We start from the raw sequence: 23,005 nt of genomic DNA on the forward strand, positions 1-23,005 counted from the left end.
GACCCAGGTGACCAGGCTCATCTGAGCCTAATATAGTAGTGGTAAGGATGACTCGGAGAGACATCTCCCCAGGGCCAGGCTAGCCCCAGCCTGTCATCCCAACATGCACTGGCAGAAATGGAGACAGTGCAGGGGCCCTCCAGGTTCCAGCTCAGGCCATTTTAGGATGGGTGCCTCCATGGGAATATGGCCAGATTCCTGGGCGTGCACAAGTGTCCCTGTTTTGGGAGGATACCCGACAACCTGAGCCTCTGCCCAGGCCTGGAGCAGCACCTGCCCAAGCCCAGAGAAGGGTAAACAGGCAGGCTCTCCCTGCCAAACACTGCTCTGGGCTGTGCCCACCCCAGCACAGATCCGCGTGCCTGCCGGGCCACAGCTCCCCAACATGCAGGCGCTGACCAGCCCCAGCACAAAAAGGCCACTGGAAAAAGTTCCAGGCCTTGGGCTCCAATTCTGGCTTTGTTACTCTCCTCTCTGCCTCAGTTTCCACTGGATCCCAAAATCTTCTGCCCTGCCTCATTTCTGGCCCCATCCTCATGTCTCAATGTCATTCCCCCCCTTTCTCCCCCCACCCTCCAACACACAGAACAGGCCATAGGAGGAATATTAAATACTCTTCTAATTTATTCCACAAACAAGTGGTAAAACCAGCAGCACTGACCCTGGACAGGGTCCAGCCCCTCCCCAATTCCCACCCCCCAATCCCACTAGTGGCGGTAATGAGGGCTTCGAGAACGGGACCGTGAGCGCCTAGGACAGAGGAAAAGAGACAGGACTTGAGTAGCACGGTGGGAGAACCCCAGGGACCCACTGGGGATGGGAGAGGGGGACAGGAGGGAGCCAAGAGCTGGCTACACTCGGGACAGGTCATGGCCCCGGGGCCACCCAGCGGGAGCTGAATGTTCGCCCAGCGGCCTTACCTCCGTGATGAGCTGTATTCACGACCTGGAAAGGAAGGCAGAGAGAATGGGTTGGGTGGGGGAGGGTGAGCTGAGTCCCCATCCACTGAGAAGCTGCTCCCCTCCCCCACCAGGCTCAGCCAAGGCACTCACTGTATCGGGGGGACGGGGACCGGCTCTGTCTGCTATACTGACGCTCCCACTCCTCTCTCTCCTTCTCTCTCCGCTCCCGTTCCCTAAAGGAGAAAGGAGGGGACAAAGGTGGGGGAACAGGCCTGGTATGAGGCTGGGGGGCAAGGCACTTGGAAGGGGGCAGTCTCGGGGGGGGGGAGACATGGGGAGGGAGCAGTCTAGGGGGGAGGGGGCAGGCTGGCCAGAAGGAGAAGCCAGGCAGAGAGAAGGGGAGGCCTTACTTCATGCGGATCTTGCGGGCCATGGCACGCAGTTCATCCTCTCGCTCCTGAAACACAGATCCCTCTCAGAGGGAGGCACCTGCCCGCCTGCCCATCACAAGCCTCACAGACCCCTGCCAAATGCAGGAGATCCCTCTCCCCAGCATCTTAGGGTTGCCACTCTGGAGGCAACCTTCACCCTCCGTGACCAACCACTGGCCACGTCCCCCCTTTCAGGAGAAACCCCCTTCCCATTTCCTGTTCTCTCAGCCCTGCCCACCCTGCCTCGATGGCCTGCCCTTGTTTCTCCCCAGCCCCAACGCCAGTCCCTGCCCTGGTGGGCACTGCCTCATCACTGCCGCTCCCTTCCAAGCACCGTCCAAAGAGCCCCTTCCGGGTGAGGCCTTCACCAACTGCCTCCCAACGGGACAGCTTTAGCATAGCCTTGGAGGCACACACGCTACGCCCCAGCCCTCCCTGTTCCTTCGCTGTCTGGGTAGTCCCAGTGCTTGGCAAACAGCAGGCGCTCCATAAATGCACTCTGCCTTCTCCCCCGAGGGTCCCGCGCCCAGGGGTCCTCACCTGCCGCTCATGCTCCTGTTGGATCATCTTCTCCTGCGCCGCCTTCTTATCCGCCTTGACTGTGGGAACAAAGGGGCACAGGGAGGGCCAGGGTTAGCGGCCAGCAGCCGGCGGCCACGGGCCAGCCTCCCCTCCCGCCAGGGACCTCACTCACACTGTCTGTTGAGCGCCTTCTGCATCCTCAGCTTCAGCTTCTCTTGGGGGGTCAGCTTGGGCTGTGGGAAAATGAGAGAGGGGAGGGGTGGTGGGTGCTCAGACCTCGTCCTCCAACCTCATCACAGAGCTCCTGGCTTTTGAAGGACGTAGGAGGAGAAGGGGAGGGGAGGCCCTCAGGAGAGGTGACCACCCGAGTGGGGCCAGGGCCCAAGTGTCTGCACCACCCTTTGTCCTAGAGGCGCTCACACTGCATGGGACCACCCCCAGCAACCCCTGGATTCCTGCCCTGGGGGTGCCCCCTCTTAGCCCCACCCCCCAAATGCCCTACCCCCACCCCATCCCCACTGTAGGCGCTTGGCTCTGGGTGGTGCCGCCGCTGGGAATTAGACGGGCGAGTTCCAAATTCTTACTGACTTTGGCAGCTCCTGTCTCTTTACCCGAAGCTGTGTCGGCCCTAGGTGGAGGGGGAAAGAAAGGGTGCAGGGTTGGCTTTGTCTAGGAGGCCCCTCTAGGGACCCCTGCACCCACCCCCACCTGCCACCTGCCTCACTTTTTCAACTTCTCCCCAACAGCCGGGGACGCCGCCGGCCTCATCAGCTTCTCCCTCAGGGGCGATGGGGAGTGGGTACGGCTTCGGCTACGGCTGCGGCTGCGGCTGCGTGGGCTGCGGCTGCGGCTGCGGCTGCGGCTGCGGCTGCGGCTGCGGCTGCGGGACAAGCTGGGGGACCAGCTACTGCGGCTACTGCTCCGATGACGAGGGGCCCGGACCCCTCGGCGGTAGCGTTCCCCCGACCGGGAGCGACTCCTGAGGGAGACAAATGCCTGGGATGCCACAGGGACCTGGCCTCGATTGGGCACCCCAGGCCCACCTGCCCACATCCCAAAGGTTTCCAGAGAAAATCGTTTCTGACCCGAAGGTCTGTCCAGCCAAAGCCCTTGCCCCAGGGCCCAGTTCCATCCTCGCCTCCAGGTGACTGACTAGCCGTCTTAGTGCCTTGTGCCTTTGTTCTTGGTAAGTATCTCAATGAAATCGATTTCCCTTGTAATCCTAGACATCTCACCACGACTGTGAGAAGGGTCAGAGGCTTCCCCAGACTCACTGCCCAAGGGGCCCACCACACAACAAAGTGTTTGAGGACAGTGCTCTCCTTGTGCAGCTGGGAACGTGAACATTATTCCTCATCCTGTGACTTGATATCATCAAATCACAAGCTGGTGAGCTGGAAGAGAGCTGAGAAAAGACCCCCTGGCCCAGCCCTGCCAAAGCCCAGAGGAGGCATCACTTGAGGGCCTACAAACAGGAGCTGTCTGGGCAGCAGGTGCTCGGCCTCCAAAGCCCACCTGTCTATTCCCTAGGCCACAAAGTCCCCTCCCGCTGTGACACTAGGACACCTCCTCCCATTCCCTGAGGCCTCTTCACCCCCAGCATGCCCAGCCCCCTACACCAAGAGCACATGTGTATGCGCACAAAACCAGCCCCAAGCCTTTCTGGACTCATCCAGTGCAGACAGGAACGCGAAGCTCCCGTTCGCACACCTGACCAGGGATTACCCACCTTGGCCGGAAGGCCGCCAGAGAGCGAGCCTGCTCCCCTCACACAACCCTCATCCTTAGGAATTGAGCGTGGCCTGGGGGACAGAGCACTGAGCCTGGCATCCAGAAGACCAAAGTTCAAATCCTGCCTTAGACATCTGCTAGCTGTGTGACGATCACCTGCCTCAGTTTCCTCATCTATAAACCAGAGGTCCTAAGAGCCCCTCTTTCCCATAACAGAGCCAAGTGCCCCCTCCCCCAGCACCTCTGACACCCCTGGTCTGGCTGCCCGTGGGGGATGCATCCTTCCCAAAGGTCTGACGCAAGCAGAGGGCAGCGGAGACACAATCCTCCCAGGCTGCCATGCTGCACGCCTCCGAGCTGCTCAAGATCGCCAACACCTGCCCTCCAGCTCAAGAGACCCTGCCTGTCCCGAGCTCTTGGGGCCCTGATGGGCAGTGGACCACACGCATGGACACAAACGCACACACACATGCATGTGCACAACACACACACATGCCGCAAGGCAGTCACACATGTCCACATTTATATATACACACACACACACTAATAAACGTAACTCACATGCATGTGTGGCCGTGCACATGTAGCCATGAAGCACAGACATATATGTGCAGTGTGCGTGTATACACACGACACGTGCACACACATATCAACACATATACCAATGCAGTCTTGCGCGCGCGCACGCACACACACACACCCCTACACCTTCAGCCAGGGTCAGTGATCAAAACGTCCCCCAGTAAAGGCCCAGGATGGCTGCCCAGAGACCAAACCCCTAGGCAAGACTTTTTGTGCCAGGTCCCCTCAAGAGCCCAGATTCCTGCACCTTAATGGCAGCAGCCTTTCCACTCTGGCAGCCTGCCTCCGGGAGACTGTCACGAGATATGGGGGACATCATCCCTGTGTGGGATGACCCTTCCACGAAGGCGCTAGCTGCCTGAAGGCACCCAAGAGCTGGAGGGACTTGCACAGGGTCACATGGTTACTGGTATCAGCAGGATTTGAACACAGGTCCTCTTGACTCCAAACCCAGCCCCCCATCTACTGTGCTACACTAGAGACTGGTCTAGCGACCAAGTCAAAAAGGAAACAAGGCTAGTCTGGCATGAGCCTCCCTCACGTGACGACCACTAACATTTCTACATGTTCATTAACCACCCCTTTAATAACTGATTCTATAAACTGTTGCCAAGAATCCATGGAAAATTCTCGGGCCCGTAGCCTGAAGACTCCCCCTACCTTCTCTGGAAATGGGGCCCCACAGCTCTTGGCCTGGTGGCCTCACTCCCTGTCTACTCCTTTTGGCCATGATCTTCCCCCACTGCCCCTCTGGAAATCCCAGCATGGATCAGACTGATGCAGCACAAGTCTCTCTCACAAGAACACAAGCTAAGAGGTCACCCAGGAGCAAGCCCAGGGTGAGAACTAAGGCTCGTCCTCTCTACTACAGCCCAAACACTGCCTTCTTCCATCCTAACTCAGACCCTGGCCATCTATCCCTTGCAACTGGGCCCTCAAAGGCAGTAAGGACATGCCTCAGAGACCGAGGGCCCTCAGGGCACTGTCCCATTTTGCAGATGAGGAATCAGGCCCAGAGGTAGGAAGAGAGGTGTCAAAGCCAGGACGTGAACATGGGTCATCACCCTCCCTGTCTGAGGTGCCACAGCTCTGGGCAGGCCCTCCCCAGGCTCAGGGCCTGGCTCACATGGCTCCCTACCTCAAGTGCCCTCCCCCTCCAGGAGTGGCCCTCGTTCACTACTCAGGCCTCAAATGGCTCTGCCACCGGACAGTGCTTTCTCTGGTTTCCTTTCCTTCTCAGACCCTCATCTATCCCCCCCAACAGTTTCTCTGGGATCCTAATCTCAGTTGCACCCTTGCTCTGGGTCTTTGAGGCTCCAAAGCCTCCAGAAGCCAGTGATTTCTCTCCTTTTCCTCTCAACTGTCCTGGGTCGCTCTTCCCCAGAGGATGGCCTCCCTTCTCTGCATCACCTTGCCTGCCCTGAGCCAAGGTTTTTGCCAAGCACAGAGATCCACCTATACACCCTTCTGGTTCAGACCAATTGCCCCCAAAGCAAGCTCAGCCCTGCCCTGTCTGAGACATCTCTGAGGCATGGCCCGAGACCCCCTGCTCAGAAGCACACCGCCGCCCCCCCCACCCCCGCCTGAATGTCACACAAGAACTACACTGTTAGGGCCTTGGTCTCTCTCCTCTCTCACCAGGGCAGAGATAGGATCTGCACCTGGGGCCTCCGTTGGGTCTCTGTGAATACATGAGGCTTAGTAAAGGAATCTGGCCGCACAATGACCCAAATGAGCAATCAGTCCTGTGGTCCTCAGCCCAAACTTGGAGCTGGCTGCCTGAAAATGAGCCAGCCTGCCTGACCCCCACCCCCACCCCGCCACCCAGAGAAGCCCATACCTGGATCGCCGCCGAGCCCCATAGCCACGGCGGGCAGGGGAGCGGGAGTAGCGGCGCCCATCTCGCGAGCCGCCTCCAGAATGCCGCCGGCCTCGACTCCGGGGAGCGTGAGTAGCGGCGGGAGCGTGAATGGGAGCGGGAGCGCACGTGTCGGCCTTGCCGGTAGTGGCCGCCCCGGCGAGAGCGGGAGCTTGACCGTGAGCTGGAGGTGGAAGTGCTGGAGGTGCTGGAGGAAGAGGAGCTGGAGCGGCGGCTGTGGGAGACGGAGCAGAGGGGAGGGACGGGCGCGGTCACTGACAGAGTGGCGGCCAGGGAGGCGGGGGGAGCTGGGGAAGAGCAGCCCTGTCCCCACCCACCGCGGCAGGGGCAGGGGCACAGGCACACAGACAGCGGGACACGGCAAAGGTCGGGCGAGAGTGAACGTTACCGACCGGGAGCCGGCGTTACGACCTGGCGCAGGGCCGCTGCCTGGCTGCGGGGCCACTGGGGGCTGGCCGGCCCGAGGCTTCCCCGGCGCAGCCCCCGCACCGGCGGCGGCTGCTGCTGCCGCTGCCGCCTCCTCATCACTGCCCCCAAAGCTGGTGATGAAGGTGATCTTCTCCTCTCGGCCTGGCGTTGGTGACCGGGAGCGGGAGCGAGATTCGGAGCTCGACTCGGAAGGCGACCTGGGGAGCCGGGGTTGGGGGAAGAAGGGGGCAGCCGGATGAGAAAGAGCTCATTAAGGACTCACCAAAGGGGCCCCAGGGCCCTCCGAGAACAAGCCCAACCCCGAGGCTGAAGATAACTGCATCTTCCCAAGACCTCAGGGCAGCCCCGGCCAAGCCCGGTGCGGAGGGCCTGTGGCCTCCTAGGACTCACCGCTTGTAAGGGTCGTAGGTGGGACTGTCTCTGCGTGCGTAGCTGCAGAGGGAGAACGGGGAGGGGACCGTGAGCCAAACATGCCAAGACCAGTCCCCCAGGCAACCACCCCCCCATGGGAAGGTACCGTGGGACACTGCAGACCCCAGCATTCTCTCCCTTCTGTTGCCTTGCCCAGACCCTGGGGGCTCCAAGATCACAGGGTCCTCTCCTAGACCCCCTGCCCTTGCTCAGGACATGAGACCCCTAATGAGCAGAGTCAAACCAGGGTCTTCAGACTGGCGCTCTGTGGCCCCCACCTAGCCCTTCTCTAGGGTCCAGCCCCAGCCCCATCAGCCCAGGAGGGATCCTGTCCCTCATCAGATCCTATGCACACACCCAGCCCAGGAAGGCACTGGAGGGGTGGGGGGCGGTCTGACACCCAACCACAATGACAGACGGCAGGGGCCCACCTTGGGGGGCTGATCTTACGGCCCTTCAGCCTCTTCTCCCGGAATTCCCTCCTTTGTCGCCGGGATCGGCGGCCCTGGGAGGAAGGCAAGTTTGAAGGGGCGGGGCCTGGGCCCCTCCCCATCAGCCCCACTCCTGCTGCAGCCGGGACCCCCTCCCTCACCGAATACATGGCCTTCTCCTCCTCCAGGGCCTTGGCGTGTTTGATGGCCTCAGCCTCCTCTTTGTCCTTCCGCAGCATCCTAGGAAAGGAGGAGGGCACGGGGGTTATGGGCAGGGCCCCCACTCACTGGGGTCTACACATGTGGCTCAGACACAGGGGAGGTCTGGCCACAGCCAGGAGAGGGGCTGCACGGGTCCAACGACATTCATTCTTCAGATGGGAACTGAGGGCGGCCCAGAGAGAGGCGAGCCACTGGCCTGAGGACACAGCGAGAGGAGGCAGTAACAGGACTGGAACCTCCTGGCACCACACGCCTACACTGCGGGCCCCTGTTCCGCATGTCCTCCTCCAAGGCAGCCTCCGCGCTCAGCATCCCAGGGGCCTTAACCGCCCAGGGCCCAAAGCTCCTTCAGAGCCCCCGTACCAGACAACCCCCGCGGTACAAAGATGAACCCGGGGAGGGGTGGAAGGGAGAGGCCGTAAGCCAGCTTCTCAGCCCAGCCGCACAGAAGGTGAGATGGGAGCCCACCCTCCGGGCTGCGGCCAAGACTGTCTGGGTTCTCGACCGCCTCATTCGGCTGAAGAAACTGAGGCCAGAGGGGCTAGGTCACCCAGAACAGGGGCTGAACCCAGTCCTTGGCTCCTTCCGCCTCCCCCCTGGCCCTCCACCCAGCCTCCTCTCCCTCTCCAATCCTCACAGCTCCAGAAGGACATGGGCTGTGGCTCATCAAAATGAGGGGTGGCTGGACCCTGGCGACCCGCCTCTGGCTACCAGGGAGGGGCTCTCACAGAAAAGGGAAGGGACTTCCCCAAAATGACCCGGACAAGACTGGCCTGGGGGAAGGCCTGGGAGCAGAGCATCACAAGGCCGACAGGTCAGCCTGGGGACACAGGGTCCTAAGATCACAGGTGTGGAGCTAGAAGGGACCGCTGGATCCTCAGCCACTTTCTAGATGCCTCCGGAGGGAGGCAGGGCACGGACCCGCTCTGATGGGGAGGTCCTCCCAGGCAGCTGGACAGCCAAGGGCAGAGGTCTGGGTCACTGGGTACAAGGTCACGGAGGGTCACGGCCAAGGCCACTGCAGAGCAGCTGCAGTAAGGCTAGAAATTACCCTGACCCTCGTTTTACAGACAAGGAGGCTCAGACCCAGAAGGAAGCAGCTCATCCAAGACCACAAAGGCGGGCATCTGGACCCGGTCCTTCCGCTGCCTCCAAAGCCAGGGTCCTTTCCTTAGCCCTTCGTGCCTCCGGGAGAGCTGCCAAGCCATCCCTGCGGGGGCCGTGTGCCTGAAGAACAGGCTAACCAGGCCCCTATGGCAAGGGGGGAGGAGGAGAGGGGAAGAGGGAAAAGGGGGAGGGGAAGAGTAAGGGGAGGGGGAAGGAGCGAAGGAGGCAAGGGACAGCAACAGGCTTCCGGGGCTCCTCTCTGTCCTCCCACCCCAGGCCTCACCTCACAAAGTCCCCGTCTGCCATGCCGTAGGTCGTGGCCTGCTTATTCAGATCGGCCACCTGCTCTTGGTTCAGCTCATCCACGTCCACTTCCACATCTGTGCCCAGAGAGTGCCCATCAGGGGGGAAGGGGGAGAGAGAGGCAGGAGAGGACAGGAAAGCCCGGGCCAAAGGGATGGCGGGAACGGCCAGAGGCGACGGAGAAGGCAGAAGGCAGGGCCACAGCGGCTGCCCCGGAGAGGGGACGGTGCCAAGGGGGCAGGGCTCCAGGGGCTCACATCAAAGCCGAGCGTCTGCAAGAGAGCCTGCCCGGGTCCCCCAGAACGGCCCGCCCGCAACGGCACAGGAATCCTGGTGTTCCTGCTGGATACGTGTGCGCGCGCCGAGAGCGTGCTGCGCGTACACGCATCTACACACGTATGCTGCGTGTGCGCTACACGTACGTCTATCTGCACGTGCACGTTCCAGGCGTGAGCAGCGCGTTACATGCACGGGGAGGCGCGTGAGAGCCCTGCCCTGCAGGTGGGGGGCCCGGCGCAGAAGAGGCCTTCGCCACTGACGGCAAGGCCCCCGGCGGGAAGGACGCGGCAGGGCAGACCCACCGATGTCAGGGATGACCTCGTCCTCATCCGAGTTGCTCTCCTCCTCCCCGGGCGACTCCTCGTCCTCGGGCTTCTCCAGCGCCTTCTCCACCTCAGCCACAGTGCTGTCCTCGTAGGTGTAGCCGATGGACGCCTTCTTCTCCGCCAGCCTGGGCCGTGCAGCGGAAGTGAGGCCCATCAGCCCCCCGCCCCCAGCCCGGCCCCGAACCCCGAGCCCCCTGCCTGCTCGCACTCACTTTTTCTTCTCTTCCTCGTTGGGTTTCTGCAGGCCCCCGTAGAGCTCGTCGATGTAGATCTGGTACAGACACTGCTCTTCAGAGACTGAGGCCGAGCGGGACAGAAGCGTGCCAGGCGTGACGGCCAAGGCAGAGGAAACACTGGGCGTGAGGGGGACGGTGGGGAAGGGGGGGGCCCTTGGACCCTCCCCCGGCCCCTCCCCCAGCCCCTCCCGGCCACTCACTGCCAGCAAAGTCGTTCTGCACCAAGCCTCGGTACCGCTCGTAGTTGCACTTGCGCTCATCAGACTCCTGCTCTGGAGAGCTGGGGAAGAAACCCCAAGGCCTCGGACATGACCATGGCAAAAGGGCTTACCCTCCCTGGGCCTCAGTTTCCCAGATCTGTCCAATGGGGATAACTCACAGAGAACAGCTAGACTCAGTGGGGCGCACTGACACAAAGGACCAGCCCAGAACCCCCCCTCTGATTCCCCCTGGTGGGGCGGGCAGGCAGAGACTCACACAGTCGTCAGCAGTGGGGGGGTGTATTCAGGGATGTAATCCAAGTGGGCGCGGACATCAAACCGGTCGATCATGGTATTGGTATCTCCCTGCCAAGGCATCCTGTGAGGCACCACGGGCTCAGCACCATCCACAGGCACCTCCCCCCAGACCCACCAGTCCCTCCCTGAGGCTCACGTGTCCAGGCCCCTCTGCCATCTCTCAGCCCTGAGAACCCAGACTTCCAAGGACACCTCGCCAGTCTACACCAAACTGAAGGTGACTCCTCCCCAGACCCACCCCCCAGAGTCTAGTCAAGTGTCCTGAGCACTGCTCAGAAATGGGTTCCCTGAAACCCTCCCAGCACTGGTCCCTCTCCTGGCCCAGGGCCCCAGCCTGACCTCCTCAAAGCTCTGGCCAAACCCAACTTCGCCTGGGTCTCATCAGGTCCCTCCTACACTTTCCCAATGCTCCCTCCTAGTGCCCCAAACTCCTCACAATTAACTACACCAACTCTGACCTCAAGTCTTGCCTCGGGTCTCACCCCATGCACCACAACCCTGAGCCGGCCACCTCAGCCCCACCCAGGCCTCACATGTTGACAGGGCTCTCAGCAGCCAGGGCCACCGCTGAGTCGAGATGCACCTTGCAGGCCCGGCCGTGCACCTGCAGGAACTGGGCAGGGTCCTTCTTCTGCAGGGACAGAGATGGCACAGGGCTAGAAAGGAACTCAGGATATCATAGTCCGTGCCCCTTATGCAAGGGCGGAAGAAACTGATGCCTGGCACAGGAGAGGCGGAGTCCAAGCTGAAAGCTAGGGCTCCTGACTCAAGGACAGCACCCCTTCTCCTCTGCCAGGCTGGCCCCCAGGCAGGGACTCCAGCATCTCAGGCCTGAAGGGAACTACAAAATCACCTTGTGCAACCAGCCCAATGAATGCCTAACCACAGGCCCTCCAGCGATAAGTAACTCACCTACTCACCAGGCCAAACAAGCCCACGGTGCTTAGGAAGCTGTTAGCTCTAACTGTTCTATCCGGCCAAAACCCGCCTGTGCCCGTCACCTGCTGCGGCCAGGCAGGGCAGGGCCAAGCCCTCTTGGGTGACAGTCTTTCAGACATCTAAGAATGGTTATCTCTTCTTCAGGACAAATTCCCGATTCTTACAAGAAATCTCACAGAAGGAATGTGTTCCAGCCCCTGACCGTCTTGCTGGCCTTTCTCTGGGTGGGTTCCAGTCAGTCAATTCTCTTCACGAAATACCATGCCCAGACAGATGGACACACACCCCCCCAGCCCATTCCTGCCTCTGAGCCGCAGGCTTCTGGGAAAACAGGCTCGCATCGCATCGGCTCCTCGGACAGTCAGGCCACACTGGAGGCTTACACTGGTATACAGTCAATTCAGACGGGAACATTTTCGTCAATGACTCTGATAAATACCCAGAGCTGAGGAGGCTGGCTAACACTCAAACGCAGAGGCAGGATCCAAAAGCTCCCGGCAGGCCAGAATGTTGGGGCAAATGTAACAGAATGAAATTGAGGACTGACAAAGAGCCAAGCCTTACACTTGGGCCCAAAACATCCACATTCACAAGACCAAGATGGGAGAGGGGCCTGTCTAAAGATGCCCCCAGGGTGGAGAAGGGCTCAAGGCGCCTGCCAGCGGTGGCAGAGGCAGCAAGCGCCTCCTGAAGATGCCCTGCGTCCAGGCCTGGGGAAGGAGCGGGTCTGCTCCCCTCCACCTGGTCCCAGGGCTGGGCTCTGAGTCCCCAGCCAGGAAGGACCCTGTGACCTCTGGGAGGATAGCAATGCCTAAAACTACATGCCTTTACTCTCCCTACTGTCTGTGGATTCCCAGCACCTAGCACAGAGCCTACACGTGGTGGGTGCTTTAAAAAGGCTTCCTGGATTTACTGATGTAGACTTAATGGCTTCTAGGGGGTGCCATAGTGCACAGGGCACTGGGCCTGAAGCCAGGAAGACTCATCTTCCAGAGTTAAAATCCAGCCTCAGACATCTACTAGCTGTGTGACCCTGGGCAAGTCATTTCACCTTTCACGCCTCCGTTTCCTCATCTGTAAAATGGCAAACCACTCTAATACCTCTGCCAAGAAAACCCCAAACGGGGTCATGAAGGGTGGACAAGACTGAACAACAAAACTTTAAGGGAAAAAAAGGAAAATTGAGGTGGGACAGGTTAGATAGCTTCAGGTACTCTGACAATTCCCATGACTGCCTCTCTCTGGTGCCAAAGGCAAGAGTTAGGAGCAGGCTGTAAAGACACAACTTTAGGCACTAGGCTGCCTCCACAAGGCCATTTGGCAGAAAGGGAGAAGGAGGGTGGCATCCTGGCATGCAGGGGTTAAAAGAGCCTCCTCCAGGTCCTTCTCCACCCACTGGGAGGATCCCAGAGGACAGGCTTGGGGCCAAAGAGCTCTGGGCAGGCTAGGATGTGCCGGGCTGAATCTACTGAGAGAAAAGACGCCTAGGCGAAGTTCAAAAACACCCCTTCAGCAGCCTAAGAGGGAGTCCACCAAGCCAAAGAGCGGAAGGGTGCCCGGTGGCCCCAGCCAGCCTCGGCATGCCTAGCTCAGGGTGACTTCGCCCAGAGCAGGGGGAGAAGCCCAGCAGGCCCCAGCCTGCCCTCCCAGGGATCCCCTTCTTCAGGCCTGGGCTGCACTCCATGGCCCCTGAGCGGCCTCCCCAACCTGGGTGCCTCTGCAGGGGCTGGAGCCCAGGCCCAGAGCCCACCCACCCTCCCCTCCTTTACCAGAAACCCTGGCCCACTAGGCCAGCTATTAACCACTTCCCATCTCCAATGGCCCCACAGCCCATTCTGCGCCTATCTAGCAGCAAGCTGTCTGTCAACAGGCTGACCAGGCCTAGTACGCTGGTGTCTCCTGGAGGACCAGGACTGTCTCCTCGATCGCTTTGCTTTCTTTTATTCCCAGCACCTAACACAGTCTTGGGCACCCAGTAGGGACTTCATACTCGTGGACTGCCTGTTGAACATGGAGCCCCTGTCAAGCCTCCCAAGCTAGCCCTCGTGTCTTAGGTCTATAACCTCAGGCCCCCCAGGCCCTTGCCTTCACTGGCTTCACCACAGCGGCTTGTACAAGCCCAAGTACTAGCCCCGTTCCTTCCATCTCTGGATCTCATGATCCTTCACTTGACAAAGAAGACAAAAACCCTTTCCCTTAATGGGGATCCACTCTTAACACTTCTCAGTCTGGTCCTTCAGCCACATCCTTCTCGAGCTCATTTTACAGATGAGGAAACTGAGGCAAACAGGGTGAAGTGACTCACCCAAGATCACACAGTAGGAAGTGTCTGAGGCCAAATTTGAACTCAGGTCTTCCTGACTCTAGGCCTATCACTTTGCCACCTAGCTGTCCCCTGCTCCCCAATCTGTCAAAAAGAGATCTACCAGGGGCAGCTAGGTGGCGCAGTGGACAGAGCACTGGCCCTGGAGTCAGGAGGACCTGAGTTCAAATTTGGTCTCAGACACATAAGACTTATTAGCTGTGTGACCCTGGGCAAGTCACTTAACCCCACTGCCTAGCCAAAAAAAAAAAAAAAGCTCTACCAGCAACCAAACTGCTCTCCCTCAGGCCCAGCTCCACCCATGGCCTCCCTCCCTCCTTGAGGTCTCCTCACAGCCCACAGGACAAAGTCCAGGCTTCCCAGCCCCTCCCCTCCAGCACCACTGCTGCTCCCGCCTCATCCCCCACACTCCCTATAAAAATCCAAATCCTGGCACACGCCTCCTCTGCCCCTTCCGCCAGCTCACTGCCCAGATCTTCCTCCTCCTCTGAGGCCAAGGTCTGCCCCCTGACCCTGTCCCTCCGCCTTCTTGTCCTGTAGTCCCAGACAAGTCCTTGGGGATCACAGAATCCAAATGCCTCCTTATGAAGATGAGAAAGAAGCTCAGGGGAAACGTCCTGCCCCCGAGCCAGGATGAATCCAAGTCTGATCTGCATCGTGGCACACCAAAGCACAGCTCATGGGCCACCTCTTCCCCTTCCCGCTTAAACAAAAGCCAACTGGGTCCTCCTCCTGGGGCTTCCCTTGCCCACCTTCTGTCCCTCTCACAAAGGCCTCACAAACTCACTCACCCCATATTCAAAGAATGCTTGAAGTGAAATGACCTAGGAGGTCACTTGAGGACACCATCCTTATTTCACACCTGGGGAAACTGAGGCCCAGGGGGCCAAAGGAACTCGCACCAGGTCCCCCAGGTATGAAGTGGCAGTCAGGATTTCCATCTGCTGCCCCATCCTCACTAATGCTCACTGCCCCAAGCCGCCTCTCAGTCCCTTGTCTGGGGCTCCCGGCCCACTACTCACAATCTTCTCGTAATACTCCCGGCGGCGTTCAGCACGCTTCTTGTAGTCCACCATCATGCCCCGAAGCTTCCGTTCATGTTTCCGGGCCTCATGCCACATGGTGGCGGCCAAGCCTGTGGCAGACAGGGAAAGTCCATGAGGGAAGGTCTAGGGAGAATGGGGGTGCCCCACTCACCTAGGACTGATGTCCCCTCAGAGCCAGAGCAGTCCCTGAGGATCTCAAATTCCCTCTAATTCCACAGCTGGGGAACGTGTGGCCCAAAGAAGGGGAGGAAGATCCTGGATGTGAGCAGAGAAAGGGTGGATGCCACGCCCCCAGACCCCCATGCATCGGCAGAAACAGCCAGCGCCAGGATCTCAGAGCCCAAAGGGGAGCTTCCCACCATCTCATTTAAACTCTTCTCCCTCAGTTTACAGGTGAGGGAACTGAGGTCCAGAGAGGGATTTCCCAAAGGCCAAAAGTGCTGGGATAAGAAGAACGTCGTCTAAGAGATCAGAAAAGCACAACAAGAACCCAACGACAGGAGCAAGGGCCTGGGCGCCGGCTCACCTGACTGGCCATCTCAGCACCCCAACTCTAAAAAGCAGGGTTGTCAAGGGTGTGGACTGAGCCCAAGCCATGCCAGGGAGGCAGGCAGAGGAGACTGGGGAAGAGAGTCCAGCTCCAGGGAGGAGCATCTCCCAGAAAGCAACTGGGAAGGAGCAAGGTCCTGAGGCAGTACCGTTAGGAGACTGGGGGGTGGAGGGTGGGGGAAGGTCTGAGAGGACACAGACAGTCCTGGAACCAGGGCTGGAGGAGGGATGGCCAGGAGGCAGGGGGGCAGGGAGGCTCGACAGAAGCTGGGGGGCCTTCAGTTCAGACCACGAAGAGGAACGACGATTTCCTAGTGGGGGAGGAGGAAAATGAAAGATGAGGGAGGAGCACTTCTGGGCTGCAATGGGAGGGAAGGGCTGCCTCAATGCAATAAACATTTAGTAAGTGCCCACTGTGTACAAGCATCATTCCAAAGACTCAAAAACCACAGACACAAGCAACCACAATTCCCTAAACTTAAGGAGACTCCATCTGAGAGGATACAAGGCTTGAGCAGGACCAGAAATTGAATACACGAAGAAACTGCTGGCTTTGGAAGCAGGGCACCCAGATTCGAATCCCACTCTTGTTATTTATTCCCCGTGGGAGCCTGACTGGGTTTGATGGTCATGAAGGTGCCTGCTAGCTCCAAATGCCAGGCTCCTCTGAGGCCCTCAAGGCAGACACTGAATAGTTACCAGAGGAAGTGCTCGTTCCCAGCGGGGGGGGGGGGGGGGGGAGTCAGGAAAGCCCTCAGCGAGGAGACAGTCAGTATCTGAGCTCAGGAAAATGAACATGATGAAGAGTCTACTATGTGCCATCCACAGAGCTAAGTGCTCTACCCTTACTCTGGGAGGTAGATACTATTATTATCCCCATTTTGCAGCTGAGGAAACTGAGGCAGGCAGTGCTTAAGTGACTGACCCAGGGCCACAGAGCCAGTAAGTGTCTGATGCTGAATTTGAACTCAGGCTTTCTGACTCCTGAGAGAGCTGGTGCTCTATCCACTGCACCAGGAGAGGTATAGGTGAGAGAGGTGCGCATGGCAGACATGGGAGACCACCTGTGCAAAGGGTCAAGAAAAGACTGTTTATGTGGGCGAAGGAGAGAAAGAAGTGGTCTATTTATTCTGGAAAGCAGTTCGAACTAGGCCAAAAAGCCAATTAAACTTTAACCCAGGAATACCACTACTGGGTCTATGCCCCAAAGAGATCAAAGAAAGAGGAAAAGGCTCCACCTTGATTTATAGCCACTTTTTTGTGGTGGCCAAGTACTGGAAACCGAGGGAATGTTCACCAATTGGGGAATGGCCAAACAAGTGATGGTATGAGACTGCAATAGAATAATATTGTGCTGTAAGAAATGATAACAGGGGTGACTTCAGAAAAACCTGGGAAGAACTGGATGAACTGATACAGAGTGATGGGAGAACCATGTGACAGGTGTCAGTTACACAGTAACATCAATACCACAAAAAACAGACAACTTTGAAAGATCTGGGAACTCAGCTCAACACAGTGACCCACTACAATCCCTCAGGACTGCTGTGGAGACACTGCCCCCCTCCCCCGCCTGGACTCAGGGTGCAGACTGAAGCTGAGCTTTGTTTTTGGTCTTTTTTGGACATGGCTAACCCAGGAAGGATCTGCTGTGCTAGACCATATGTATTTACCAGGGTTTGGTTTTTCTCACCTTCTCAAGGAGTCGAGGAGGGGGAGGGGGGGAGAGAGAGAATTTTGAAACTGAAAATAAAATTGAATTCAAAAAAAGAGAGAGAGAGAGAGAGAATAAGCTTCTTCCAAGGTGCACAAGAAGCCCCTGCTCTACTGGAAATAGAGCCCTTTGTCCTAGAACTGTCCTGCCTGTCACAGACTGAAACTTGACTTTGCCCTCAGTGCAATTCTGTCTGCTTCCTTCAGCAGCTCCCAGCTCCTCAGAAAGGAGTCAGCAAACTCCTGGATCATCCCTGAGCCCAGGGGCCTTGATTGGCTTGACTCACCCATGCCTCTTGCCATCTGACCTCCTGCTTTCCAGACACCCCGACTGGCACTGAGCCTGAAGTCAATAAGTCCTGAGTTCAAATTCCACCTCAGACACTTCCCAGCTATGTGACCCTGGGCAAGTCACCCAACTACTCATTCAGCCTTGGTTTGCCATCTATAAGATGGGAATAATAGCACCTACCTCTTGGGGTGGTTGTAAGGATCAAATGAGGTATTATTTGTAAAGCCCTTTACATACCTTAAAGCACTTGATCAACTCTATTATTTCCAGTTCCACCCACTTCCCTAAAGCTTCCCAAATGAAAAGGCTACTTCCCCAGCCCATGAGGTTCCCCCCAGGGCTCATGGCAACTTCCAGATACCATCTATGGTGGAACACACTCCATGAAAATAAACAGAAACAAAAACAGAACTGTCCTTGTCATCCGAGTACACTACAGACCACCTGGCCAGAAGGAAGAAACAGCCAGGGACAGGGAAGGGCACAGAGGCATAATTAGAAGATTCAGGGCGGGTTTGATCAACTATCTGGCCCTGTCCAAAGAATAATTCTGTTGTTCAAAAGACAGAGGAAGCCATGAGGGAAACTTTCTTGTTTGGTATCAAATTCTCCTCAACAAGAAGCATGTAACAGCTGAGAAAAAACCAAAGCCTGGTCTGACAGGCTCTGTAAACTGCATAAGAACAGACTTCAAAGGATCCCAAGATCTGAAGTTCTACAGGGGAAGTCAGCAGGGAGAAAGGGGAAGCCCTGAAAAATGAAATTTGGCAGACACAAAGAGCAGCTATTCCAACGAGGAGGGGAAAAAAAAGGTGGGGGAGAGAGGGGGGGGACGAGGAATGGGCATGGGGACGACCTAAAGAAACCAACTTGTTTGCACATGGAACTCCTCAACTAGCTTCATTTTTAAAAAGCATGCACAGAACAAAGTCGGGGCAGGAAACAGAACTCAAGCCTCAAAGCTGGCATTCTGGAGGAAAGCTCACAATAACAAGAAAGGTTATTCTTAGCTAAATTGGGGAGAAGAAGAGGCTCGGGGGAGATGGAACAGTGATGCTGGGAGAGAAGGCCTGACAGCCATGCCCAAACCCTTCACAGCGCAGGCAGATGACATCCAAGGTGAACTGTTCTCTGTCCAAAGAGCCATCTCTGGACCAGAACAGACCAAAGACACTAACAGGGAGTGGAAGACCAGGTCTCTGCCCCTCAAGGATCTGATGGGTCACATCCCAAGCCTCTGAAAGGACAGCTAGATGTGACTGCAGAGTCCCCACGGGGATTCCTGAAGGGCAAATGTCAAACGTCTTCCAAACAAGGGAACAGAACTGGCCAACTATGGGCCAGCCCCAGGAAAGTTCCAGGGCCTATTTAAGGGATTCCTGCAGAACAGGCTGTCAAAGGGCTGAGAAACAAGGGGAGGCAAAAACAGAAGACAATGACAAAATATCATGCTTTTAAGGACCAGTAGTACCAGACTAACCTGATTTCTTTTTTGGGCAGTGTAACTAAAGGGGTCAATTGGAAAACTGCTCCAGATGGAGCAGGGGCCTGGAGTCAGGAGGACCTGAGTTCAAGTCCAGCCTCAAACACTTACTAGCTGTGTAACCCTGAGCAAGTCACTTTACCTGTTTGCCTCAGTTTCCTCATCTATAAAATGGGGATAATAGCACCAACCTTCCAGGGTTCTTGTAAGGACCCAATGAGATAACAACACGCTTAGCACAGTGCCTGGCATACCGTAAGCACCATGTAAATGTTAGGAAGTATTATTGTCATTATTACTATATTAGGTGCAAGTTTACTTAGATTTTAGAAAACCATTTGACAACATTTCATGCTACTCTTGCAGAAAAGACAGAGAGATGGAAGTTTTTGGAACTGATGAAAGGCTAGACCCCCAAGCCAGTTTGAGGACAACCTGCAAGGACCCAAGGCTCCATGGGACAGCCCCCGAGGTCAGGGAAGGATGAAGGCTGAGACGACACAAAGCTGGGAGAGCTAACATGCCAGGGACAGTCAGTATCCAAAAAGGGCTTAACCAACCACGTGCTAAATTAATAGGGATGACTTTTTTCCTTTGATGAGGCCTAAGATTCCAATGGGAGTCTGCTCAGCAGCTTCCAGAGCTGCCTCACGAGTGAATTTTAAGAAGCAAACATGAACTCCTATAGCAGGGCAGCCACTCTCACAAACAAAAGACGAGGAGGAGTGGCTAGAGTTTCTTTGAAGAAGGCCTGGGCAGTAGAGGGGCCTGCAAGTTAAAAGAACAAAAGCAGCTCCCTCAGTAACCCTGTCAGGGAGGGTCTGAGTTCGGGGCCTAGGGAGCTGACGGTCACCGGCAATGATGCGGTCAGTCCTGGGAGTCACAGTGATTTAGGGGTGCACAGCCACAGATGTGGAGGACGACCAAGACCAGACCGTATGGGAACCTGAAGAAGAGAAGGCTTGGAGAAACATGCTAACCGTCTTCAAGGATGTGAAGGAATGCACCCAGAAGAGACTTCACCTCAGAAGACAGAAACAGAACAAAGGATGAAAACGGCAGGTAAGGCTTGGTGTCCGGGATCTAGCCAGAAGTGACAGGGCTACCTCGGGGGTCCCTCAAGAACAGGACAGCCCAGATGGCCATTTGTCAGGTATGTAATCAGGAAGGCCCTGTTCCAGCATGGCCCCAAGAGCCCTCCCCCTCCCATCCAGGGGCTCCCCCAAGCTCCTCTTCCATTTCTGGATGCTCACAGGCTCTTCGGCTTTCTGTTCTCTCTGGTCTCCCAGGCATGGCTATCTCATCTAGCTTTTTCTCTCATCCCTTTCCTCTGTGATCTCATCTCTTCCCATGACTTCACCATCATCTTAAATGCCTCCGAAATCTAAAGCTGCAGCTGTAAAGACCAACATCCAGCTGCAAGCATCCCTCTGCGACCCAACTGGATAAATCAAGGAGACCTAAAACTACACTTCCTCCCCTTTCTTGTCTCTGTGCCTGTGCTGACTCCCCTCCCCCATCCCCATCTGCTAAAGTCCTCCAAGGCCCAAGGCAGGGGCCACCTCCTCCACCAAGCTTGCCCAGGCCATCCCTCCCAATCTAATTTTCCAGGTACTTCTTTGTCTCCACACATACACTAATCACTGAATCACATTCCAACCGATAAACGTGTTTGTGTAAGTACATTTCTTCATCTTCCTACTGTTACCCTGAACAAACTTCTTCAATGTAGGGATTACTTTATTTATCCTGGTCTCCCCAACACAAAGTAAGTACTTCATAAGTATATATCAATTTAAAATGGATTGTTGAGGGTTAAGAGAAAGCTGAAGGAGCCAGGGTACGGTGTTTGCGTGAGGTCCAAATCAGGGATACAGCCACGAAGGCCAAGCAGGGGTTTGGGTGGGAACAAGTAGAGAAGGACATATCTAGTTTTTAAAAAAAGAGGAATGGAGTACTTGGCGGCCCAAGGAGATGAACAGTACCCGGTGAGCTTTTGGGAAAGGGGCATTTGATGGCTCAGGAACCAGTGAAGATACTGAGGAAGGGAAGGAAAGGATACTGGAGAAGAAGGGATGAAACAATGTTTACAGCCCCAGGAGAGACAGGGCTCACTGGGAAGCCCTCTGAGAGGAGGAAGGAAGGATCCAGTTAAACGAGAGGGAAGCTGAGGGATCCAGGTTAAGGGAACCAAGGAAGATGAGGTCAAAACTCAACAGAGGGAATAAGGAGAAGAGGTAGCTCCATACAAGGCCCCAGAGGAGGGCAGGGATTGGGGCAAAGAGGATCCAGCTTAATCTATGGGGAAAAAGGATGCAGAAAAGAGAATGGTCTACAGCTGTCAAATACGCATGGCCCCTGACACAGATGAAAATGTAACTGGGAAATATTTAACAAAATCAATACAAATATAACAACACATAGAGAAAATTACATTTCTTATGTCTGGACTACTGGCTCTGTTTCTATCTGAGTTTGACACCAGTGGTCTGGAGTGCCACGTGCCCCCCCCCCCAAAAAGCAATGACAAGGAGAGGCAGAGCAGAGCCTAGGCTATTTGGGGCAAAGTCTGGAATGGGGAAGGGGGTATAATGGATGGACCACACTGGACAAATTATGACAGAGAAGGGGAGGGGCCAATTTAATGGACGCAAGTCCTTGAGAGTATTTCAAGGGCGGAAAAGCATATTTGAAGACCAAGAGGGAAAAGAGCAGGACCTAAGGAATCCCTGGCAGGAGAAGGGAGTTATTGGGTCCAGGAAGTCTTAATGCGGCCAAGGAGAGCCGTGTAGGGGCAAGGACTCCTGGTGAGGAGCTCAGAGCAGGATTTCGGAACTCAGGAGAAGGGACAGGGCTCACGGATAGTAAGAGCTAGGCTTTCCAGGAAAAGGGGGGAGGGCTCTACGAAGACGGGATTTTAGCTTCCTGCCGAGTCTGAGGGGGAGTAACTTTGCTTAGAAAGCGTGTATAGGTCCGAGAATGGGGAAGGGGGGAAGGGTCTCCATAATTTTGGGAGGGGGAAGGGGAAGGGCAGGAAACAAGGTGGGGGTCTCAGTGAGGGCAGTGCTTTAGGGCATGGGGAAGAAGGTGCAGCAGAGTGGGAGGCTGATGGATGGGAGAACAAATGAGGGAGCTGGGGGGAGCACAGACCTGAGGTGGGGGCATGGAGGCACGGAGGGGGGGGATGGGAGAGGGGGCACGGCCCCGGGGGTGCGGGGGGGCTGGTAAGGAAGGGGGGGAATCCACCGCGGGGGGGGAGGGGGATGGGAGCGCGGGGGGGCTGGTGGGGGAGGGGTGCGGCCCTATCCTCGCTGGGGGAGGGGCCCGTAAGGGCGCGGCGACGACGCTTCCTCCTTCCCGGCCGTCCCCTGTCCCTCTCGGGCGGGGTCTCGGGCCTTTGGCCGCTCGGGGGGCGGGGGACACCACAACCCAGGCCCGGCTGCCTTCACTTACCGCGTCTCCGCTGCAGCCGCCGGTGCCGGAACCGGAAGCGGGGTGTACGCCTGCGCGCCGCGCCGGAAGGGGCGGGGCCGAGGCTGCCGGCGGGGCCCGGAACCGAGATTCCGCCTGGGCTGGGCCTCCTGCCAGATCGCGCTCGAGGCCCCGGGAGCGCGCAGGCGCACAGCCGGGGTGCATCCCCGGGGCGGACACCCAGGCGAGGAATGCGCAGACGCTGGGGCTCTACACGTGACTAGCGCCCCCGCCCTCCTACTCCTGGGGCTCCTGCCGCCGGGAGAGCGGCGGCCTGAGGACCGGAAGTGGGGGAGGGGAGAAAGAGGGGGAGGAGGGGCGGCCGGGGAGGGACGTGGTGGCCATGTGTTCGTTGGGCGGCGTGAGGCGCCCAGTGGGGCAGTGGATGAAAAGCGCGGCCTCCGGTTAGACAGGACCTGAAATTCACATGCGACCTCGGCTGCTGCTTAGCGCTAAGTCACTTAACCTCAGTTTTCCCCCACTATAAAATGGGCGCGACATCTTGCGGGGCTGTCGTGAGGACCACTTGTTGGCGTAGGAGGCTGCTAGGTGCAAAGTTCGGGAAGCCTGGCGTCAGGAAGACCTGAGTTCAAATCGGACCCACCTGTGTGACCCTGGGCCACCCTGTTTGCCTCAGTTTCCTCATCTGTCAAATGACCTGGAAAAGGAAATGGCAAAGCACGTCAGTGTCTCTGCCAAGAAAACCACCAGTGGAGTCGTGAAGGTTGGACACGACTCAACACCGACGTACAAATGTTTATTCCCCTCCTTCCCACTGAGGCACACAGGGTCTTAAACGATTTTATATGAAGTGCTGATCTAGGTCTCACGGGGCTTCAGGTCCCCGAAGTGGAGATCATATCCAGGACTTCCAATCAAT

The 23,005-nt window shown here is 57.2% G+C and overlaps 1 protein-coding gene across 1 annotated transcript; it reads right to left on the minus strand.

The window, feature by feature from the left end:
• Positions 1-601: 601 nt before the first annotated feature.
• Positions 602-22,216, minus strand: CLASRP (CLK4 associating serine/arginine rich protein). Its single transcript, XM_021004212.2, is given in 22 exon segments — positions 602-750; positions 921-945; positions 1,053-1,135; positions 1,313-1,359; positions 1,874-1,932; positions 2,028-2,088; positions 2,444-2,483; positions 2,580-2,834; positions 6,009-6,109; positions 6,111-6,261; positions 6,440-6,673; positions 6,867-6,908; positions 7,319-7,392; positions 7,480-7,558; positions 8,931-9,027; positions 9,532-9,680; positions 9,768-9,852; positions 9,992-10,071; positions 10,269-10,370; positions 10,843-10,940; positions 14,594-14,706; positions 22,108-22,216. Coding segments are annotated over 21 exon segments (2,004 nt in total). The 5' UTR covers positions 14,693-14,706; positions 22,108-22,216; the 3' UTR covers positions 602-707.
• Between the last annotated feature and the right edge of the window lie 789 nt (positions 22,217-23,005).

Source organism: Phascolarctos cinereus, unplaced genomic scaffold (genome assembly GCF_003287225.1).
Source record: "Phascolarctos cinereus isolate Bilbo 61053 unplaced genomic scaffold, phaCin_HiC Scaffold_726;HRSCAF=1367, whole genome shotgun sequence".
Taxonomy (NCBI): Eukaryota; Metazoa; Chordata; class Mammalia; order Diprotodontia; family Phascolarctidae; genus Phascolarctos; species Phascolarctos cinereus.